Source organism: Schistocerca serialis, chromosome 1 (genome assembly GCF_023864345.2).
Source record: "Schistocerca serialis cubense isolate TAMUIC-IGC-003099 chromosome 1, iqSchSeri2.2, whole genome shotgun sequence".
NCBI classification, from domain to species: domain Eukaryota; kingdom Metazoa; phylum Arthropoda; class Insecta; order Orthoptera; family Acrididae; genus Schistocerca; species Schistocerca serialis.
This window is the reverse complement of record NC_064638.1, coordinates 1203018126-1203039512: the sequence shown is the minus strand read 5'-3', so window position 1 is coordinate 1203039512 and position 21387 is coordinate 1203018126. Positions and strand designations below refer to the sequence as shown.

The 21387-nt window shown below is 37.4% G+C and overlaps 1 protein-coding gene across 3 annotated transcripts in view; it reads right to left on the bottom strand.

Annotated features, from left to right (window-relative positions):
* Window positions 1-21387, bottom strand: part of LOC126419007 (scoloptoxin SSD14-like) — a 489031-nt gene that overhangs the window by 3515 nt on the left and 464129 nt on the right. For all 3 annotated transcript variants that reach the window (XM_050086079.1, XM_050086072.1, XM_050086063.1), the window contains 2 exons: window positions 1182-1422; window positions 970-1083 (listed from right to left, as the gene is read on the bottom strand). In XM_050086079.1, the coding sequence (XP_049942036.1) occupies window positions 970-1083; window positions 1182-1422 (355 nt within the window). The remainder of the gene's footprint in view (window positions 1-969; window positions 1084-1181; window positions 1423-21387) is intronic.

The window sequence follows — 21387 nt, the reverse complement described above, 5'->3', positions numbered from 1 at the left end:
TTTCAATTAATTTCCTCCTACGCCTATGGATGCTTCACTTTTTATGTAAAATTTGAGACAGAATTACTGGCCACTGCAGTTGTACTGCCAACAGACACACATAAAAATACATGGCAGTATCCGAGCTCTCCAAAAGCTAGAATGCCACATGCTTTTACACAAATCTATTGGGGGCACTAAATATTTCACCTCACTGGCCAAGGCAGTGTTTGGCAAGCACTATGACAGGCAGCAGAAAGTCTTGGGTGTTATCTTTCTGAAATGTATGCCCAGGATGGCTGCCATGAAGGGCAACACAACAGGGCATAGAATATCATCGATGTACCACTGCGCTGTAAGAGTGCTAAGGATGGCAACTAAATAGGGTCCCGCTATGAAAAGAGATGGCACCCCAGGCCATCATTCCTGGCGCAGGGCCGTATCACACGCAACAGTCATGTTGGTATCCCACTACTGTCCAGGGCAACTCAAAACACGTTTCAATGGGAATCACATTGATGGGAGTAGAATTGTCTTCTGTGATGAGTCCCACTTTGAGATGAGCCCCAATGACCAACAAAGACATGTCTGGAGACCCCTCAGACAGTGGCGGTATATCAACGTGACTGCCACACACCATATGGCCCGACAATCAGGAGTAACGGTCTGGAGCGCCATAAATTTTCATAGCAGCACCACTTTGGTTGTCATCCATGGCACCGTAACAGAACAGCACTACATCAATGATATTCTACTCCCTGTTCTGTTGCCCTTCATGGCAAGCCATCCTGGGCTTACATTTCAGAAGGATAATTCCCACCCATACACGGTGATAGTTTCTAGCGCTTGGATGTCTTGTTTTCTTTGTAGAAAGCATCTTTCTAAATGTGGAATCTGTTATGTGACTTGGATGCTTGCAGTTTTTAAGTTTTGTACCTTACAAAGCAAAAAATATTAAAGTTTGTAGATTATCATTTAATTTATACTCACCTCCTCAAACCCTTCTTCATACTGAAGTGCCATGGGAAATAATTGATGATGAATTCGCCTGTGGTCAATAGCTTCCTTTATAGTTTTATTGAACCATAGGCTATACATAGAGACCTGTAAATACATTCTACTGTAGTAGCATAATGATTTGTAATTATTGGTATATGTCTGCATGTTCTTTACAGCAAGAAATTAATTAAATGTGGAAATACCAGTGCTGTCCCTGATGTAATTTTAGTTCCACCAGCTGCCCCAGTAACAAGTTGTACATCTCCACTGCCATTGACAAAAATTGCGGGTGTCATGGATGAAAGTGGTCTTTTCCCTGGCTGAATAAAATTGGCTGGCGATGGAGGAATTCCAAATGCATTGGTAATGTTTGGTGCAGAGAAATCATCCATCTCATCATTAAGGATGATACCTGTAGAGTTTGATACAACCTTTGCACCAAATCTGCAAAAAATATGAGAATTTTATCAGTTTACCAAGAGCAACCACAAAAAATAAATAAATGCACATTAATTCTTTCATCACACTCCATTGATCACTTCAAGGAGACTCTTCACCGCATTTGAATAAATTAAGATCTACAGAAACTAATCCTGCATGTTATATTAATAATCCACTATCATAAATTGCAATATTCTGTTTGCACTTATGCATGTTATAACTTAATATGTTTTCATGTGATCCAGACGCAAAGTTGAGAAAAATGCAGAATTGAGGAAAATGTTACAATCCTCAAAACAGGAGCAAAAACATATGTAGTTGGCATTTATTATTGAAAATTTTTATTCTCACCAATACATTGTATAAAATATGTGTAAGTGAAGGAAATTAAACATACAATGCAATGTTTACATGATAATTTGTGGTAATGAATTTCATCAGTGCTTAAAAAATTACAGATGTGCAACAGCAAGTAAAAATTTGTCAAAAAATTGAAATTGGTATCAGGAGACAAGGTAATTAAGCTATTTTCTGAGACAATTAAGCTATTTTCTGACTTGCTACAACCACAAATTGTGCATCAAAACACACATTTTTAAGATATCTTTCCTTTGTGCTCACCCAGAAAAAAGGAGAAATTGATGAACTTCACAGATTTCAGTTTACTCCACCATGTAGGCTATAAATTTTTTCTGTTTTTGAGGTGAACATAAAATGAAAGAACCCTCAGAACTGTGTGTTTTAAGGTATAATTTGTGGCAGTAGTGTGTTGGGAAATGGCTGTTACCTCATACATCACTAGCAAAAGTGATTATCTTTTCAATTACATACAGTACTACTAGTGACAAAATCTGTTTTTTTTCTAATAGGACTATTACAAGACGTAAAATTTTGAAATTTCATTCTTGTTTGTTTATGGACTTGCAATTTGGTTACGTCAGTTGATGTTATGAGCATTGGTAAAATTGCTACTTAGGAGGAGAAGAATGAAATTCTCACACTAACTTTGATTTATAGCTTCTATGCCTGTTTATACTTTATAATTCAGTACTTTAGGAATTTTGAATGTTTCATACGCTAAGGTCTGTAAACTTATTAAGTGTGTTAGTGTGCTGTGTTGACTGTGCTGGCTATTGGGTGACATAACAAGTATAAGAGCTCACTAGCAGGAAATGGCAGTTTCCTTGATTCTGACTGAGCATGTTCTTTGAAACTCAGTGCTTGAATCTGAAAGGTTGAGCATTGATCTTATTGCTAAATTCAGTACATCAGAAAGACATGCAAAAAGATGAGACTGAGTTATAAGTGGCATAAAGAAAGGTGGCGGCTGGACCCCTTTGTCACTTATCGGTTTGGAATGGAACACTTTGTGTTGACGGTCTTGTTATTCCGTTGATGCTGCAACCTAGCAGTAGTTGTATCATAACTGCATGGTGAAGCTAAACATTGCAAGCTGTGTTGGCTACGGTGATCATGGATTATGTCACCATTTCCTCTATCATGTGCCCCCCCCCCCCCCCTCCTTCTTGCAATGGCCTAAAATATTCCTCTAGCTCTGCCACCAAACTGCGGCGCAATTCATCTGCCTTTTTTTGCCACTTATAACTCATTCAATCACATCAAATGTCAATGGGAAGAAAACAAATGAAGTCAAGTGAGATATTGAGTGAGAATGTAGAATTGAGTAAACCTTATTAGGAAGAAACACAAAACCAGCGAATCTTTAGCATTGATCTTATGGGTTTTTCACAGGAGCTACGAATTTGTGGTATAGAATTGTGAAAAATGTAAAACCCGAGACTGTAAAATCGAAGTTCCACTGTATAGCATGTATGCAGAATTTTGCAGCTGAAATTAAATTTCATTGCACAATGAATGAAAACATTACTGTTGAGTTGAAGTGCAAAGTTTCAAACAAAGCAAGCTTTTTTATCATCTAATGACAAAAAATTACAGTTGAACCCTAGGACAACTGCACACATAGTATCTGCTACCCTTCATCACTACAAATATTTAACAAGTCACCAACATCATCTGTTTCAAGCATCAGGCCCTTGGACCTGCTTTGAACCTTACACTTCATTGACTGTTGCTCTCTCAATCTGATCTCCAATCTGCCCATTCTAAAGAAGCCTTTAAGCTGATGGTTGCACAGTGATCTTCATAAGTGTGCATCTCTCATCCATTCTACATGAAATCTCAACTTCTGTCAATATTACAAGGTACTATTATGTAGGCTGTAAATGTTAAGTGATTACTATGTAACTCTGTATCACAAGCTGCCTCCTCTAGTTACTCTAGTAATCAATGAAAGGAACTGAATTTTTAAAAAAGGGAAAAAAATGGATTCTATTTTTCTTTGCTGGGAAGGAAACTTATCCTGCACAATATTCATTAGGTTGATAAGAGCAATCCTTAGCTACTAACTTCAAATGATCCTGTGACGCTGAGTATATCCAAATGGTAATAAATAAAAATATCCAATAAGTAATGATAGAAACATGTAAAGAAAGAATGTAGAGCAACTGAAGTGACACATTCATGAGATACTAGATCTGTGTTTGTGTAACATTGCATTCAGATTTAGTTCAACTATGATTATGTAAATGTCCTCAAATGAAAGAATGAGAAGAGGACAACATGTGGAAAAAGAAAGTTTTTTTTGCTGAATTTTCTGACTAATATTGTTCACATAAATAGATCTATTTTTCTACTCCTGAGTGAACATGTTAATTAATTCATTTTATTTCAAACAGCCTGTCTAGGAGGACTAGGAGGAAAACCCCAACCTGTTTACTGTATTAACAATGAACTGCCACTGTCCACTTAATACTGGGTGTTTTTAAAAAGAATATCAGAGTTTAAGACTTTGTAGCATTTATTACATTCAATATACGATTATAAATAATACATCAAATGAAAGATCAACTCAAACAGTTTTTCTTACAAGTGCTCAATGTGAACATAATTTGTATACAGCACACATCAAGTCAACAGATGAGTTCTTCCAAAAAGTGATTAGTGTGTGTGGAATAATTGTTGCAACAACTGCTTCAGTCCTGTTTCTTAAGTCTGGTAGACCAGCTGGTAGCAGAGGTACATATCCACGATCCTTTATGAAACCGCAAGATAAAAATTGCATGGCATCAGATTGTGTGCATGTAGAGGCCATGTGAAACTATTTTTGTCATGAAGCCTCTTGTGGCCAGTTCAACGGCCAGATCCAGTGTTGTTTAACCAATCAAATACTGAGTTATGCCAGTGAGGCAGTGCACCATCTTGCTGTCAAATAAACTCCTGTGGTTCAACCTCTTACAATTCAGGAAATAGCCATAGTCGTAACATATCAAGATAAGAAACACCAGTTACAGGTGTTTCAATAAAAAGAAAGACCCCATAAACTCTCTGCCGGAATGTGGCAAAAAAAAAAAAAAAAAAAAAAAAAAAAAAAAAAAAAAAAAAAAAAAAGAAAAAAAAACAATTTTTGGAGGTCTTGTTGGAGCTGTACTATTCTGTGAGAATCTGCTGGCTCCCATATGCCCACATTATGTGTGTTCAAACTTCCATTTAAGTGAAAAGTTGACTCATCACAAAGTGACACAATCCAGAGAATCATCATCACCACATAGCAACATTTTGTTTGAAAAGTTGGCATCTAAACTGTAGTCTGTTAGCTTTAGAGGTTGTAAAGCCTTAAAACCCAACATTTACTTTGAAACACCTACTTCTATTTAGGTTTCCCCCAGAAAGTTATCATGAAATATGCTACCATAGAAAAAGCTGCTAACCCCAAGTTATATCGAATAGCCTCTACTGGTAGCTGAATATTTACTTGAATACATTGAAAACTTATGTACTATATGTATAAAGATTAAATTTGATTTCATTTTTTTAATTTATCCCTGAATAAAACACACAGTTGGGTGAATATAAATAAAAGACACTGGCAGGATATTGAGCACCAGAAATATATATTTAGTGGTGAGCGAGAGAGACATGTGTCTCATTATCTTGGCTATTCTCTTTTGCATAACAAATACCTCTTTCTGAGACACTCCAAAGTGGAATGTGATATGGAGCACTGACTGTTCTACAAGTTACAAACATTTTAGTGTTTTGATGTTACAGACATTACTCCTGAGTAATGTCTGTGCATAGCACAAACTGCTCAGTCTATTTACTGATTTTTTTTATGTATTCCCCACCATAAACTGTCATCAGTCTACACTCTATGGAGTTTAGTGATTAACTCTTGGTTTGTAGACATATTTTCAAACTTGACATTCCCTCTCTGTGATAAAACTGTATGTGATGAGCTAAAATTTGTATACTCAGTTTTGTCATTATTCAGTAACAGTCTGTTCATGTTTAACCAACTTGTAGATTGTATCAGAAATCATTTATGGAAATCATTAACACAGTGATTTTAGTATAGGTTATTGGTGTCGTCAGCAAGCAAAACTGTTAGGTCTTTCTGAATGCTTTGGAGCAGAACACTGATAAACCTGTCAGGCCTTTAGGTCTAGCAGTACAGTGCATGCCTGGAAACTGAAAGGTTGCAGAATCAGATCTCAGTCACAGCATTGATTTTTTTCAGTCCATCTTTAACCTAGTCTTCACCTCCTAATGATGTGAAGACTCACTAAAAATTACACATGATTCTGATTCCACATTACACTGTAGGTTCCTTTCCAAACACTGGATAACTGTGGTATGTTAGGGACCTACAAGTTGCCAGTGACATCCAGGGGACCTGAAGAGTGACCTACATGAATGCCAGTTTCAGTTGGATGAGGATGTGCAAGAGTGGATGCAGTTGTGGATCCATCAGTAGCTGACTGCATGCTATGTTACAAATGTTTCTAAAGTGTTCCAACATTAGCACTACCTGTAATGCAATATTGAGATTTGAAGAAAAGGAACACACCAATAGATGAGGTTTTGGTAGAAGATATTAAAACTGGTGGGTACTTGTAGAATTATTAAGAGAATGTCTATGAAAGGAGACAACTCCAAGAATTGGAAAAAAAATTGAAAAACATGCAATATGCTGTAATTAGACCTCTCCATAAAACTGGAGGTGCTACAAACACTATCTATTCTGCCTATCATGGCATTAACAATATTTGTTTCTGAAAAAGACTGTATAACATGGTACTAGAAATCCTTGGACACCTGGTCAGGATGCAGGAGCCTAGAGATTTGTTGCAATTTCCTTTAAGTTGCAAAGAAATGTATTTAACACCAGTGAGGTGTTAATCCTGTATGTGTCAGAGCATTTCTGTGCCAACTTCATGTGACATTTGTAGACAATTTGTTTATTTAGCACAATATTATTTTGAGTCCTGTTGGGCCATGATTCAGCACAAAAACTAATTTAGTTCATTTTTTGTGTATATTGTAAGTGCAATTTTTCCCATTTTTCTGTTACTGTAACAACAGTTGTAGAATATACAAAATGCCAGACACATGTGCAGCCACTACAGTTGAGACTGTTGCTGCTGTATTGGAATATGTAACTAAGTCACTGCCAGTTAATGCTGACCAGAAAGAATGCAATGAGGAATTACATAGGCAAGTAGAAGTATTGCAAGGCATTCAACAGAAAGTAAAATCGGAGTTGAAAAGAATGTAGGATGTTATTGTGTTTAATAATGATTTTATAGCTATCACAAAATCGAATAATTGGTCAGAAGAGAACAATTGTGAGTGGGGCTAAAACATATGTGGTGTACCATGAAACATTTGGTAAGACAGAAACTTTCCAGTAGTTTGCTAATGGCCTGTGTCAGTGCTACCAGAAACAGAATGTCATATGATTCCTCAGGGAAAAATTTAATAGTTTGGCACAGAAGCACAGTAAATCATTGGGATTCTTCTTGGATATGGGTAATCCACATTGTCATGTCATGCAGAGTCAGGATGGAGAATTCATCTGATCAATCTGAGGCTATAAAAATGTCTGGATGTAAGGGCCATCTTCAGAATCAGTGTCTTGAATCAGAGTGCTAAAAATGTGGCCAAGTCAGACATAAATCATAGGATTCTAAAAATAAGAAACAGGAAATGCAAATGGAATCCACTGCATGATGGAAAGCATTCCCAGCAGGACATAATACTGCACAGATGTATGCAGAGATGGAATGCTGCTTGTTACGCTTGGTATAGGGTAAGCAACATAAGATTTTAGTAGACTCAGGTGTGCACATGCAGTCATTAGTCTGGGCCCCTTAGGCAGGAAGACACTTAGCTCTCCACATAACATATTATCTGAGGTAGGTGACAATTATCTGAAGTAATTAGTGCTTGACTTTAGCATTGGAGGCTAGAGTTTTTGTGAACACAGGGAAGTGTTGTCACATTTTGGTGAAGGGTATTCTGCAATTCTCGAACTAGGCGTCTTTGGTAAATGTCATGCTAAAATTATGTTTTATGGAGAAATTTTGTTTCCACTGAACAATAACACCAAGTAAGGCAATGACACAAGGTGCACTTATGTAGGTGCTGCCAACTGAAGTGCGAACAAATATTCTAAGGATTGGTTCTCATGTTAATATAACATCAGGCACAAGAAGTTAGTTTCGATTTCTGTAGGTACCTATTTACCACAAGAAGTATTGTGTGTGGTAGAACCACTACAGGGTATTGAACACTTGGATAAAATGCATTGGTTTGTTCACAGAAGTGTACAGCATATTAGTAATATAAATGGTGAGTTTATAGTTCCTGTTACCCTACATAATTTTGGCATAGATGGGGTTAGTCTGCCAAAGAGCTTAAAAGGGCTTTTGATGCTTTGGATGAAGAACATATTGACCCATGTGATGACCAAAGCTACAAACAAACTTCCAAAAATGTGAATCACTTACAAGGGAGTGACTGATAAGCATTGGAAGCTTTACTACTAAAATTCATGGATTTGCTGAATACAAATGGCACAATAGTAGTGAGACTTGTCATACAACACTGGATACCCACATGCAACAATATTTTGGTCTACAGGCCACCATACTCTGTACCAAAGCATCTGCAGCTGTTGTACATTTACATCTACATCCATACTCCACAAGCCATGTGATGATGTGTGGCAGAGGGTACCTTGAGTTCCTCTATCGGTTCTCCCTTCTATTCCAGTCTTGTATTGTTCATGGAAGGAAAGATTGTCTGTATGCCTCTGTGTGGGCTCTAATCTCTCTGATTTTATCCTCATGGTCTCTTCGCGAGATATACGTAGAATGGAGCAATATACTGCTTGACTCCTTGATGAAGGTATGTTCTCGAAACTTCAACAAAAGCCCGTACTGAGCTATTGAGCGTCTCTCTTGCAGAGTCTTCCACTGGAGTTTGTCTATCATCTAAGTAACGCTTTTGTGATTACTAAATGATCCTGTAACGAAGTGTGCTGCTCTCCGTTGGATCTTCTCTATCTATTCTATCAACCCTATCTGGTACGGATCCCACACCGGTGAGCAATATTCTAGCAGTGGGCAAACAAGTGTACTGTAATCTACTTCCTTTGTTTTCGGACTGCATTTCCTTAGGATTCTTCCAACGAATCTCAGTCTGGCATCTGCTTTACCAACAATTAATTTTATATGGTCATTCCATTTTAAATCACTCCTAATGCCTACTCCCAGATAATTTATGGAATTAACTGCTTCCAGTTGCTGACCTGCTATATTGCAGCTAAATGATAAAGAATCTTTCTTTCTATGTATTCACAGCACATTACACTTGTCTACATTGAGATTCAATCGGCATTCCCTGCACCATGCGTCAATTCATTGTAGATCCTCCTGCATTTCAGTACAATCTATCATTGTTACAACCTCTCGATATACTACAGCATCATCCACAAAAGCCTCAGTGAACTTCTGATGCTACCCACAAGGTCATTTATATATATTGTGAATAGCAACGGCCCTACGACACTCCCCTGCGGCACACGTGAAATGCCTCTTACTTCAGAAGACTTCCCTCCATTGAGAATGTAATCCTGCGTTCTGTTATCTAGGAACTCTTCAATCCAATCACACAATTGGTCTGATAGTCCAAATGCTCTTACTTTGTTCATTTAACAACTGTAGGGAACTGTATCAAACACCTTGTGGAAGTCAAGAAACATGGCATGTACCTGGGAACCCAAGTCTATTGCCCTCTCAGTCTCTTGGATGAATAGCACAAGCTGGGTTTGACGTCTTTTTCGAAACCCGTGCTGATTCCTACAGAGTAGATTTCTAGTCTCCAGAAAAGTCATTATATAATATGTGTTCCAAAATTCTACAACTGATCAATGTTAGAGATATGGGTCTATAGTTCTGCACATCTGTTTGACGTCTTTTCTTGCAAACGGGGATGACCCATGCCCTTTTCCAATCCTTTGGAACACTATGCTCTTTTAGAGACCTATGGTACACCGCTGCGAGAAGTGGGGCAAGTTCCTCCGCATACTCTGTGTAAAATTGAACTGGTATCCCATCAGGTCCAGCGGTCTTTCCTCTTTTGAGTGATTTTAATTGTTTTTCTATCCCTCTGTCATCTATTTCGATATCTACCATTTTGTCACTTGTGCAACAATCTAGAGAAGGAAGTACAGTGCAGTCTTTCTCTGTGAAACAGCTTTGGAAAAAGACATTTAGTATTTTGGCCTTTAGTCTGTCATCCTCTGTTTCAGTACCATTTTGGTCACAAAGTGTCTGGACTTTTGTTTTGATCCCCCTACCGCTTTGACATAAGATCAAAATTTCTTAGGTTTTTCTGCCACGTTAGTACATAGAACTTTACTTTCGAATTCGCTGAATGCCCCTCCTCACACTACATTTTGCTTCATGTAATTTTTGTTTGTCTGTAAGGCTTTGGCTATGATGTTTATGTTTGCTGTGAAATTCCATTTATTTTCTGTAGCAGTTTTCTAATGTGGTTGTTGTACCTCGGTGGCTCTTTTCTATCTCTTACGATCTTGCTTGGCACACACTCATCTAATGCATATTGTACGATGGTTTTGAACTTTGTCCACTGATCCTCAACACCATCTGTACTTGAGATAAAACTTTTGAGTTGAGCCATCAAGTACTCTTAAATCTGCTTTTTGTCACTTTTGCTAAACTGAAAAATCTTCCTACCTTTTTTAATATTTCAATTTATGCCTGAAATCACTGATGCTGTAACCACTTTATGATTGCTTATTCCCTGTTCTGTGTTAACTGTTTCAAATAGTTCGGGTCTGTTTGTCACCAGAAGGTCTAATATGCTATCACCACGAGTAGGTTCTCTGTTTAACTGCTCAAGGTAGTTTTCAGATAATGCACTTAAAAAAAATTCACTGGATTCTTTGTCCCTGCCACCCATTATGAATGTTTGAGTCTCCCAGTCTATATCTGGTAAATTAAAATCTCCACCCAAAACTATAACATGGTCAGGAAATCTACTTGAAATATTTTCCAAATTTTCCTTCAGGTGTTCTGCCACAACAGTTGCTGAGCCAGGAGGCCTATAGAGACATCCAATTACCATGTTTGAGCCTGATTTAACCATGACCTTCAGAGTTCATTGATCAGCAAGCAGTAGAAGGAATAATAGAACATAATGATAGTCCTTGTGGTGTAAATGTCATCATTGTTCCAAAAAATCACCATATAGTACTAAGAAAAACAGATTCTATTGCAATTACCAATACTTGAACACAAAAACTGTTAGTGGTGTGTATTACATCCACAATATTACAGATATGTTGGACAACGTATGCCAAGGCAGCTGTTCTTCAATGACAGACTATGAAAAGCATATCTGACACTCAGCATGGGTAAATGCCTTTTTGTACAGATGGAATTTAACTACATCATGCATGTAATTGTTGGAGAAGGTGTGAAGATCAATCTCCAATTAATATCAGCGGTCTGTGACTTCTTGACACCATAAACAACATTGCAATTACAGTAGAGCCTCATTAATCCAACCTCAGATGGTCCAACTCCCTGCTTGGTCCGACTGTCCCTGTTTGTTTGCATGACTCATCATCTGCAAGACAGATCACTAGGCCATTGATTGTTGATAGGTGTAGTAGTTTGATGAGTTTTAGTATGAAATAACTTCTTTATAACTCAGTCAATAAATGTTACTGCGTATGTAATTGTTTTATAAATTAATGACAATGTTCCTTTTTCACATTAATGTGGGTGAAAATACAGTGTGGCATCAAATGAACATAAACACATGATGCTGTCTTTGGCTGAGAAATTGAAATTGCTTGAAAGATTAGATAAGGCTAGCCTCTTCAAAACACTGCAAGTGAGGTGGGCATCGGTGTGACAACTGTTAAAGACCAGAGAAAAAAATAGGAAAACTCTTGAAAGCCATACAAACCAAGATTGGTGATGAGAAGGGACTGAAAATACCCAAGACTTTGCAGAAGCCTAAAAGTGAAATTCTAAATAATGCTTTGAGGGTCCAGTTTGAGCAGAAGAGAAGAAAATAAATTCTATCATCTGACCAAAGAAAAAGCACTGATATTGCATGAAAAATTAATGGAAAAAATGAAAATGAAAGATTTACTGTGAATGAAGGCTGGTTACATTGGAGGAAAAAAAGATACGGCAATCGAAATGTAATTATTTCCAGGGAGATGCTGTTTGCTGATGAAACAGCTGCCAATTAATTTGTTTTGGAAACTGAGAATTAAAGAGCTTAATCTGACCAAGTGCATAACTTCAACACGTCTGGCTTAAACTACAAAATATTCGCTGCAAAAAATGATTCTGTAACAGTTACAAAACTTGCTTAAGATAGAATAACTACTGCTCTATATAGTGATGCTAATGGCAATCACAAGATACTGTGTCATTATGTTGCAGATCAATAAAAGCATTTCTCTGACAATCTGACCCTTTTTGTGCTCCAGCCACCCATGGGGGACAGATTAGTGAAGTTGTATTGCCCAATCACTCATAGTCCTACATAATTATTATCAAAATTTCATCAGGAATTCTGCTGAAATTGCGAACAATTGAATCATTTATTAAGGCAAGGTATAAAATTTGGGTGGGCGACAGAGTGCTGTAATGGGACACCCTCCTCTAACATTACCTCTCTTTAACAGAAGTAATCGATACCAAAATTGTCAAAGTTAGCGTAAGGAGGGCTATGCGTGATGTGTTCAGTGAATTCGAAAGTAAAATTCTATGTACCGACTTGACAGAAAATCCTAGGAAGTTCTGGTCTTACGTTAAATCAGTAAGTGGCTCGAAACAGCATATCCAGACACTCCGGGATGATTATGGCATTGAAACAGAGGATGATACGCGTAAAGCTGAAATACTAAACACCTTTTTCCAAAGCTGTTTCACAGAGGAAGACCGCACTGCAGTTCCTTCTCTAAATCCTCGCACAAACGAAAAAATGGCTGACACGGAAATAAGTGTCCAAGGAATAGAAAAGCAACTGAAATCACTCAACAGAGGAAAGTCCACTGGGCCTGACGCGATACCAATTCGATTCTACACAGAGTACGCGAAAGAACTTGCCCCCCTTCTAATAGCCGAGTACCTCAAGTCCTTAGAGGAACGTAAGGTTCCAAATGATTGGAAAAGAGCACAGGTAGTCCCAGTCTTCAAGAAGGGTCGTCGAGCAGATGTGCAAAACTATAGACCTATATCTCTGACGTAGATCTGTTGCAGAATATTAGAACATGTTTTTTGCTTGCGTATCATGTCGTTTTTGGAAATCCAGAATCTACTCTGTAGGAATCAACATGGATTCCGGAAACAGCGATCGTGTGAGACCCAACTCGCTTTATTTGTTCATGAGACCTGGAAAATATTAGATACAGGCTCCCTGTTCGATGCTATTTTCCTTGACTTCCGGAAGGCGTTCGATACAGTTCCGCACTGTTGCCTGATAAACTAAGTAAGAGCCTACAGAATATCAGACCAGCTGTGTGGCTGGATTGAAGATTTTTTAGCAAACAGAACACAGCATGTTGTTATCAATGGAGAGACGTCTACAGACGTTAAGGTAACCTCTGGCGTGCCACAGGGGAGTGTTATGGGACCATTGCTTTTCACAATATATATAAATGACCTAATAGATAGTGTCGGAAGTTCCATGTGGCTTTTCCCGGATGATGCTGTAGTATACAGAGAAGTTGCAGCATTAGAAAATTGTAGCGAAATGCAGGAAGATCTGCAGCGGATAGGCACTTGGTGCAGGGAGTGGCAACTGACCCTTAACATAGACAAATGTAATGTATTGCGAATACATAGAAAGAAGGATCCTTGATTGTATGATTATATGATAGTGGAACAAACACTGGTAGCAGTTACTTCTGTAAGATATCTGGGAGTATGCGTGCGGAACAATTTGAAGTGGAATGATCATATAAAATTAATTGTTGGTAAGGCGGGTACCAGGTTGAGATTCATTGGGAGAGTCCTTAGAAAATGTAGTCCATAAACAAAGGAGGTGACCTACAAAACACTCGTTTGACCTATACTTGAGTATTGCTCATCAGTGTGGGATCCGTACCATATCGGGTTGACGGAGGAGATAGAGAAGGTCCAAAGAAGAGCGGCGCATTTCGTCACAGGGTTATTTGGTAACCGTGATAGCATTACGGAGATGTTTAGCAAACTCAAGTGGCAGACTCTGCAAGAGAGACGCTCTGCATTGCGGTGTAGCTTGCTCACCACGTTTTGAGAGGGTGCGTTTCTGGATAAGCTATCGAATATATTGCTTCTCCCTACTTATTCCTCCCGAGGAGATCACGAATGTAAAATTAGAGAGATTCGAGCACGCACGGAGGCTTTCAGATAGTCGTTCTTCCCACGAACCATACGCGACTGGAACAGAAAAGGGAGGTAATGACAGTGGCACGTAAAGTGCCCTCCGCCACACACCGTTTGGTGGCTTGCAGAGTGTAAATGTAGATGTAGATGTAAAAATATTTTCGAATCTTGTATAGGTGAACATTATCTCAGATATTTAACTAAATGAATTTCATAAGATTTTGTATATGATGTATTACATTTCAGGCTAAAATCTATAAAAAGAAATTACTTTATTATAATAGATACATATTAACTCTGTATGTACAGTTAAAGAAGTTAATTATTGTGAAGAGACTGAAACTCTACTAGTGATGTGTGGGAGGGTAAGATTACAGTGTCAAACAGCATTTGAAACATCGAAACAAGTATTGATATCAGATCCAGTACTGATCCTTATTCTCATGTGATCCCAGCAGCAGTGCAGTTGGTTGAATCTTGAGTAAAAAGGTAGATGATAAAGTACACCCAGTAGCTTATGCATTTAGACAACTGAATAGGGTGGAAGGGAACTACTCCATTACAGAAAAGGAGATGGTATCAGTTATTTACAGAATCAACTATTTTTGCTGCTATTTGTATGATCAACTAATTTGATTGTTGGGATTAAAATATCCTTCTAGAAGACTGATGAGATGGACACTCAAACTGAATGAATTTGACTATAAAGTTATTCATAAACTTGGTAACAAGCATACAACTGCAGATACTATAAGTAAATAAAATCGAAAAAATTGAAGAAAAAAAAATGTAGTGCTGTAAACACAAGCCAAGATGTGGTCGAATGGCAGAAGGCATAAGCACCTGTCATAGGCTATCAGAATTTGGGTCACAGCTTTATTTCATGATGCATGATTGCTTACTCTGTGGATCAATGAACTGCAGACCACACATGGTAGTTCTGGCGCATTCAGGGATGAGATTTTGAAAAAGTGCATGACCACATTTTAGTAAGTCATGGAAGTCACAGAACAATGGATAGATAACTCACAGGGAAATTCTGATAAAGACTAGGAGAATTTATGTGGAATAATATGTGAAAGACTGCATACTATGTGTGCAGGGGGCTAACCTTAGTCATCATAAAATTCTGTTACAAAGGTTACCGGATGCATCGAAACATTTTGAAATGATTGGGCTACATATTTTAGGACCATTTAACATGACACCAGGAGTGAATAAGCATACATTAACAACAATAGATCATTTATCATGGAATATAACAGTGATAGCAATTCCAGACCAATAAGTTAAACTAGTAGCAAAAGCAAAGGTAAATAGTTGGATCCTTCATTTCGTGTACTGGATACCATAATTACTTAAAAGTGTACAAATTTTGTGTCCAATTCAATGAAACAGTTGTGTCATTTGCTTCACATTTGAAAACTCTGAACCAGTCCTTTTCATTCACAAGCAAGTGGACAAAGAGGGAGGGTGCATAAAACCCATTTCTAAAATGTTAAGCCACTACATTAATAGTCAACACAAAGATTGGGATACATACCTTGAGTTCATAGTCTCGAAATAAAACTCAAAGTCCATACAAGTACCAATCTCTTGCCATATCAAGTGGTTTATGGCAGAAAGATCTCACCACCATTCAACATAATAAAACCCAAACTTGTAGCTAACAGTGAGTCAGTAAAGGAATTTGCAAAATGATTACATAGAGTTTGGCAAAGACAGAAGCAAGCCAACACAAAAGCCTCAGAACATCAGAAGCATATACAAAAACTGCTGCAGTATAGAATTGGTCAATGGATACTGCTAACAAACCCATATACCCTTAAGGGTAAAACTAAGAATATTTAAACCAAGTACCATGGACCACACCAAATCACTGAAGTGACTTCACCTGTAAATGTTTAGTTACAATTGCCAACAATTTATGTGAGTAGGTTCAAGCCATTCACATGAGTCATGGATGCATTGCTGCAAGTCACATCAGCTGTCCCAGTAATAAAGGAAGCATTTAATAAATTTAGGAACCAGTTGCCAAATGTCAGTCAGATTGCACACAGTGTACGTTATACATTGAGATCAGGAGATATATAGTCTCTGATAGGGTTTTTATGTTGTTTGTAGAGTTATTTTGTACATTCATTGCCTTTATTTTTTTGTGTTACTGTTGATTTATTGGTGTATTATCTATCATGGGGTTTGGAAGTTTTTTCTGTCCATTGTTTTTTCAATAAATAGGGTAAAAGCTTTTCTTTTCTCCTCATGTATATGCATTTCTGAGAAAGGACAAAATTGATAAAGGTTCCTTTCTCTTAGATGGCACAGATGTCTGGGAGGATTATCATGACTGAACTTCAGCAGGGAAGAAATACTGAATACACTTCATAACCATCCTCTAAATTCTAGACTCTTGTTCTCCAGACAGCAGGCAGACATTGAGATTAATTTTTGGCATATCAGAAGTAACAAATGAGGTTTACAAGTTACAAAATGTATTTTCAGAATTATGCAAGAAAGAAAAGAGAGAGAAAGTTCTAGAAAAAATACATGAGTATCAAGAGCTGAGACTCTCATATGGGATATTGAGAACAGTTGAAACAACTAACAGAAGCAGTACCACAGACACAAAAGTAAAGAGAAGGAGGGTGATTGGACACACAAGGGAAGTTACTGAAAACAATGTTTGGCACAGTGGACAATGAAGATGTACAAAACCTGAACAACATGGTGGGCAAATACAGGTAATAGCAGACACCTACAAAACCACAGCAGAATGGCATACTGTGCAACTATCAAACCTGGAGCAACATGTGTTAAATAATATGAAGAGGTACAAGAGCTGATTACAGAATTAGAGCAGTGCACAAGAAATACTACGTGGACAATCAATAACAAACTAGAAAGAGCACAGACTTGGTTAAGTGGACTGGATGGAAGAATGACCATAGCCAGGCTGTTGTGAACATTAGCAGATTAGCCTCAATGACACAAGAATAGAAGCAGCAGAATAGAAAGCTACAGGAAGTGGTTTATGGCAAATCACAGGGGCAACTGTGTTCTGCACTGTTGCCTCCACAACAATTCTTAGTAGGATTACACCAGGCACAAAATGAATTTCCCACAGAATGCAGCATATAGTACAATTAACTGAGAAGAACTTAGCAGTATTCTATCATATAGTAACTGCCAAAGTGAATACTGATAGAGCAAGACTTCATACATCAATTCGATTTCCAATAGTGGACATGAATGCATGTGTTTTATTGTTCACAGATATTAAGTAAAATTGGAAACTGTAGGCAATTTTGGAACAGAGGACCCTTATGTTTTCATGTCACTGAAAGACTTGTGAGAATGTTTGAGAGAAAGCATTACGATTTGTCAATCCAGAGTGATACAGACTACTGCACAGGCAACTGAAGTACAGCTGTTATTAGGGAAAATGGAAGTAACAGAGTGCAAGAGAGAAGTCTTGGCTCCACAACCTCATTTCCAGAAAGTGGGAGCACATTGAATTTACCCAAGATTCTCACTGGAAGTCTTATTCATGATTTACGATGAGAAAGGAAAAACGATGCCCATGACAAAAATAGAATTATGGAATAGTAGTATATTGATAAATGGTATAATTTCTGATATAGCAGGGGCACAGTTCCGCATTCCAGCTACAGTCACTGGTATGACTACAATCAAGTGATCACATCCTATATTTAGTGGCCCAAAAAACTTTTAGAAATGTTACAAGCACAAAACTTAACTTCCCTAAACTACATCTTGGATCCTGACCCATTACACTCACTGAACAATCTTATAATATTGAAGAGAGGTCAAATTTCTGCAGAAAAAAAAAAAGTTTCAGCATATCCAGCCATTTCGAAACAAACAGCACTATAACATCACAACTATTAATACTACAACTACCAGCAATTCCATGATTCTATTAGCAGTTTGCATACTCTGTGTTTGCTTCAAATGTGAAACTGCCCATCACTCTGAGTTAGCAGTACATCAGACACCTGTTGAGTGGCTTACTGGTGTAAACAAGGGACAGAAAGTGCAACTTAATAAAATTATGAATTTGGTTAGTATATAAGGAGTTGACAGGGACAACATAGAATTAAGAAACAAAACAAGGACTTCATGAATTAGCTTTCAAAAACATCTAAATTATAAAATTTGTACAGTGTGTAATTGACCATGTAACATAACATGTGAGAGTGTTTCAAAAGCAAACAGAGAAAAATTTGAGACACATTTTTGAAAGAGAATGGGAGTGTTCCATCACAGAACCACATACTGAGTGAACGTGTGGTGGCATGTATGCATGTCACAAACAATTTTTTGTAGATCCGACAATGACAGCAAGATTCTGTTGAAACTGGTCACTGTGAAATAAAATACAAACACCAAGTGATCTTGGCTGCAGAAGATTCTCCTATTCACTAAAATTATGGGATTCCTATGCCATATACAGTTTGTAATGTCATCATCAGTTTGACAAAACCTGCAATTCTGTCTCTTGATGTCCATTTTAATTGCAGTTATAAAGTATGGGATTCATGTCTATTGGACTAACATGTTATACTCAAGTATTTATGAAAATTCTACACTTTCCCAAATTATTTCACAACATATTGAAACATTATTTGTGTATTTCAGTGTAAAAGTTTTGGGTCATAAAAATTAGTTACCTATAGATTTCACTTTACATAAGTTATAGCAAATGGCACATGGTTCAAATATTTTTCCATATGCAATAATTCATACAATATTTCAATTTATTGTTCACTAAAAACTGTTGTTATTTAGTAAATATACAATTAACTTTTTCATAAACAATTCAGTATTTTGCAAAAGCTAAATATGTACTCTTCTTTCAATTTGGCACATTTTATAATCCCAAAATTTCTGTTTTACAGCTTCATAAAATAAGTTTTACCAAATATTCCTTTGAATTTTTCAAGAGTGAAAGAAGATAAGTTTACACAAAATTGTTAATAACACAAAAACCTGATGTCATTACAATCATTAATTTGGACAATACAGCTTCTAGAACATACTACAAGTGCTTGTTTTGGTATACAGAACTGAATACAGTACATGCCAGATGATCAGTCAGTAGTAGGTAGTCATGAGTCATTACGTGCATTAGCCTTTGTTTCAGCATGCCTACAGCACCTCTTTTGTCTCATAAAGGCATGAGCAAACAGTTCTCTTTAGTGCTAAAAAGCTGAATGGAGTATTATTATTGTTGTGTCAAGTTAAAACGTGAAATCAAATGTGCTGTGATATCATGAAAAAGTGTCTTTACTTTGTCAGTAAAAACCTTGAGGCCTGAGATCATCTCCTAGGAAAGGAATGAGCACTGTATTTATGGCAAACATGAAAGTAAATGATTTCTTTTCCTTGAACTTAAAAAAAAAAAAAGAAACATACTACATGTGCAATGTGTGAGCTAGAAGAATGCATAACTTGAACACAATGCCTGATGGCAGAAGGCATTGGTCACATTTCAGTGGTGCCAGTTGAGTCTATCAGTAGATCAGGTTTCACTAAGCATGACCTGCACCTCAATAGGTATGGGAAGGGGAGGCTGGCAAAGCTTATAGGTGACAGTGTAGTGGGTGGTGGTGGGATCACTCATGGAAATTCCTGTAGTAGTTGGTGTCAGAGCTGCAGATTTTTTAGATTGAAGTCATCTGATAGGTATAACTGCTTAAAGGAAGTCCCTCTAAGTAAGAGATCACCTTCAGAGGACATCTTGTTTCCAAGTAAAGAAGGAATTAGTATATTTCTTCAAAATATAAGAGGTATTAAAGTTAGTGAACTGTTTAGAGATGTTGACTCTGAAATTAATGGTGTATTGGAGCACCACTTAAATAATTTGACAATTCAGAGGCTTCCTTCACCAAGCTACAGATTAACTGGCTGTTTTTCAAGCAGTTCCTTTTGGGGTGGGGGAGTGGCCATGTACATAAAAAACGGTATTCCATTTCAGTCCACAGATGTATCACGGCACTGCTCTGAACAGATATTTGAATGTTGTGCAGGGGCAGTTGAATTTAGTGAAACTAAACTTCTAATTTTTGTTGTTTATAGGCCCCCTAATACTGACCTCAGAGCATTCCTGCTCAAGTTAGAGAGGGTTCTTGATTCACTCTATAGGAAGTACCAGAAATTAATTATACCTGGTGACTTCAATATTAATTTTGTATATCTCCTAAATTCATATGATCTGATCCATATTTTTTTCCAACTAGGGTGCAGTGGAACAGTAGCATGGCAACAGACAATATTTTTATTTATTCTTCATTACTAGATGGGCTTTCTGCTAGTAAGAGGGTGAATGGCCCTTCAGACCATGATGAACAAATTTTGACACTAAAAGGTTTTTGTGCTCAAAAGAATGTAGTAAAGTTAATCTAACAGCAACAGAGAGTTTTTTAAACCTTGTCAAGGAACAAGAGTGGCAGGATGTTTATAGTGCCGATATCATAGATGACAAATATAATGGTTTCCTTAACACATTTCTCATGCTCTTTGAGGTTGCTTTCCATTAGAATGTTGTAAGTGGGGTACTAAAGTGCGCGTCATTTATGTTGGTGGCCAAGTTTAGGTTCGTTTTGCGCATCCAACGTCACAAAACACAGTCAGCGAATGAACAGAGAACGACGTTGCCACATCTCGACTGCCGTGCAGAGCATGGACGAGTGTCTTCAGTTTTAGAAACGTTCAGTCATAAATAAAGTAATAGAACAAAAGCAATGTCTTGATAGCAGACATTCTTTTATAGAAAGTTTGGAAAAAGCATTCTTTACACCAATCGCTTCATATTCTATTAATTAATTAAACCAAACAAGCAATAAGACTCCTAATTCAGGCAATAGCAAGGAAAGGTGTTTGTATCACTCTCACAAACCGCTTTGTCGCAATAAAGAACTGCGGTAATTGTTTATTTCCTATTGTACTTAATGAAGCGTGAGTAATTCATAGTCATACCAACATTGTTTGTCAGTATTTTGCGTGACGTGTTATAGTCCTCATGAAATTTTGTGGTCAGATGAGGTGCGTTAGCGTAATGGTTAAGGTGTTGGGCTGCTATGCGAAAGGTTGTGAGTTCAAACCTTGTGTAGTGCTTAATATTTTCATTATTTAAAAAGAATATCGAAGTGCCTTACTTCACAAATTA